Genomic DNA, 2,625 nt, shown 5'->3' with positions numbered 1-2,625 from the left:
AAGTAACCTGACTCGACTCCCTTAAATGCGTCTCTCCCTGGCTCAGTCAAGGCCGAATGCTGCTTAACCCTTTAAAAAATTCGGTCTGCCAACTTGTTAAACTATCACTGACATAGTATTCTCTCTCTGAGAGCTCAATGGGGTTTATGAGGCTTCCTTTCCCTCAAGGCTTAGAGGGGCAGAGCCCAGGGCAGCTTAATTCTCTCAGTAACAAGTGGCACTGATGCATGAGGGGGATACGTGTATTCCAGCCACGCTCCCCTAAAGCGCAAAGTGCTCTTTTGAGGCACCCATACAATTCAGAAGATGCCTCTTCTACGTGGAATTCCAGGAGGCAAGCAAGTTGGTCAAGCTGTGCTCAGAGCCTTGAGCATTTATGCATCTGTATATAGATATTCAGCCATTTTGCAGCCCTTCCCTTGGCAAATCCCAGTAGGAGTCTGTGAGGCAGTGAGTGACAAGGATTTACTCTGGAGGAGTTCTTGCAGCTATTCACAAATGGCTACACACAGATTTGGTGAGTTTTAGTCAAATTTCTTGAACACACCAGGAGTGCTCCCACTTTACTGCCTTTGCCCTTCTCCTTCTGCCTCCTGGAGTGTTTCTTCTCTAAAGATCAGAATGGCGTGTACTCTCCTCTCCTCCAGACTTGACACATATGCCACCTTCCCAGTGCTGCCCACGCTGGCCGCATTACTGAAATTTGCAACACCTTCTCTAAACCCTACATCTCCTATCTCACATTGCTTTAGCCCCTATACCTATCTGATGCACATTATCTGTTCCTTATTTATCATGTTGATGTCAATCTCCTCCATCAGCATGAGCTCCACATGGGCAGAGACTTTTGTCTGTGTCCCCAGCACCTGGAGTAGCACCCTGCTCAGAATAGCTGTTCAATAGTTGTTTGTACAATGAATGAATTCTACTTATGGAAATCCTGTAATTGATGCAAGGGATCTGCTCAGTGGCTAAGGCTGGGCTGAAAGCAAAGAACAATCACATTATCAAAAGTCTGCCCCATGGGAGGGGCAACGTGGAGGCTGATTTGATTCAGCTGTGAACAAAACTCACATCTCCAAAGGCCAAAGCTTTTTCCTTGAACTCCATGTCCACTTATGGCTGCTTTCTGTGTGAGCTTTTGGGGATATTTTAGAGAGAAGAGAAGATAGTATCTCTTAAGTTCTGGTACCAAAGGGCCAGGTCTGCTGAGATGCACTTGAAACTGAAAGGAAGGCACTCTGCAGTTTACCTGCTCATTCCCCCCTGTATCAAGTACTCCAGCTTTAAGTTTTTGATCTTGAAAATGTGAAGATTTTGCTGCCCTTGCCAGGTGGTCGTGAGAAAACATGAAATGTTGTCTGCGAACAAGCTTTTTTGAAAAATCAAAGAGAATTTAGAATTGTGAGACATTATCATCATCTACCCATGCCCTAAGCCATCTGCATTACCCTCTGCTAGGGGCTTGGTCTTGAGGGCTCCTCTGCTTAGCCGCACTTACTGTGGCCAGGAGGGAATCCAAGAAACTGCCAGAAAAGACAGTGCCTGTGCAAAAGGAAGTGCTGAGATGCAGTCTTGTTCCTGGGAGGTGCTCCTCCATTCCACTAAGTTGTTCAATGAAGTGGATGTTGGAAGGATTTTCTGCAAGGCAAAAGAAGGAGACTGGAAAGACAAGCAGGCAAGTTTAAGAACATAGGAACTGCCATACCAGGCAGACCAAAGGTGACCACTTCATCAAAGAATTTGATGCCTACTTTGGGGTCAATGTGGAATCTGTCACTACTTCGGTATATTTTTTTTTTTCTCAAGTATTTTCTTTATCCCTTACAGACATGTATCCTTTTGGGATACCTTCACCATCAAGGGGGAACCCTAGTACCTCAGGCTCGGTTTCTCGATGCTTGTGTCCTGATGCCTCCCTATATAATTTATCTTTCAAACTAGGACACTTTTGGAAGTAAAAGGGGTCACTTTCAATAATTGCACTGGGATAATACACATAAATAGGAATGTATGATAAAGAGTATAAGTTGTACTCTTTTTCATAATACTATGCCATAGATGGCTTGGTATTAGGTTCCTATACTGTCTGGGTCCAGAGTGAGCAGTACCTCTCAAAATTTAATATACATGTGAATCACCTGGGGAGCTTGTTACAGTACAGATTCAGATTCATTGGTCTAGGGTAGGCCTGAGATTCTACATGCCCATCAACCTTCCAGATGCTGCTGATGCTGCTGATTCATGGACTATACTTTGAGTAACACGGGCTCAAAGAATCTTCCTAATTGAGGCCAGTGTACCAGGGGCCATATTATTCATTAGCATATTTATACTGCTGGAAGGCTGCAACTTAGACCCCTGTAGGCAGCCTCTGAAGTGAATATGACTGGTCATTTTTGGGAGTGCCAGCAGAGGTACTGACTGCTTTTGTTCTAACACTATTGCTTTAAAAATGTTTGCACAGAGACTAGCATTGGAAGCAGAGATGGTGTCTCCAAGCAGAGCAAAAAATAGGCATGCTTACTGCCCATTATAAAAGATTCTGGTTCCTCTCATATAACATAATCCATAGTAGGTACCCTGTCATGTTACCCTGTGACGACCAGCACAAAAATGATAATA

General features: G+C 44.2%; 1 protein-coding gene across 1 annotated transcript in view; it reads right to left on the bottom strand.

The window, feature by feature from the left end:
• The window catches only part of KCNU1 (potassium calcium-activated channel subfamily U member 1), a 124,194-nt gene that overhangs the window by 10,866 nt on the left and 110,703 nt on the right, over positions 1-2,625 (bottom strand). Inside the window, exon 27 of the mRNA XM_011373317.1 lies at positions 1,502-1,641. Coding sequence (XP_011371619.1) covers positions 1,502-1,641 — 140 coding nt within the window. The remainder of the gene's footprint in view (positions 1-1,501; positions 1,642-2,625) is intronic.

The sequence above is a fragment of the Pteropus vampyrus genome, unplaced genomic scaffold (assembly GCF_000151845.1).
Source record: "Pteropus vampyrus isolate Shadow unplaced genomic scaffold, Pvam_2.0 Scaffold8, whole genome shotgun sequence".
Taxonomy (NCBI): domain Eukaryota; kingdom Metazoa; phylum Chordata; class Mammalia; order Chiroptera; family Pteropodidae; genus Pteropus; species Pteropus vampyrus.
Note: the sequence above shows the minus strand (reverse complement) of the source record. Positions and strands in the feature narration are given on the sequence as shown.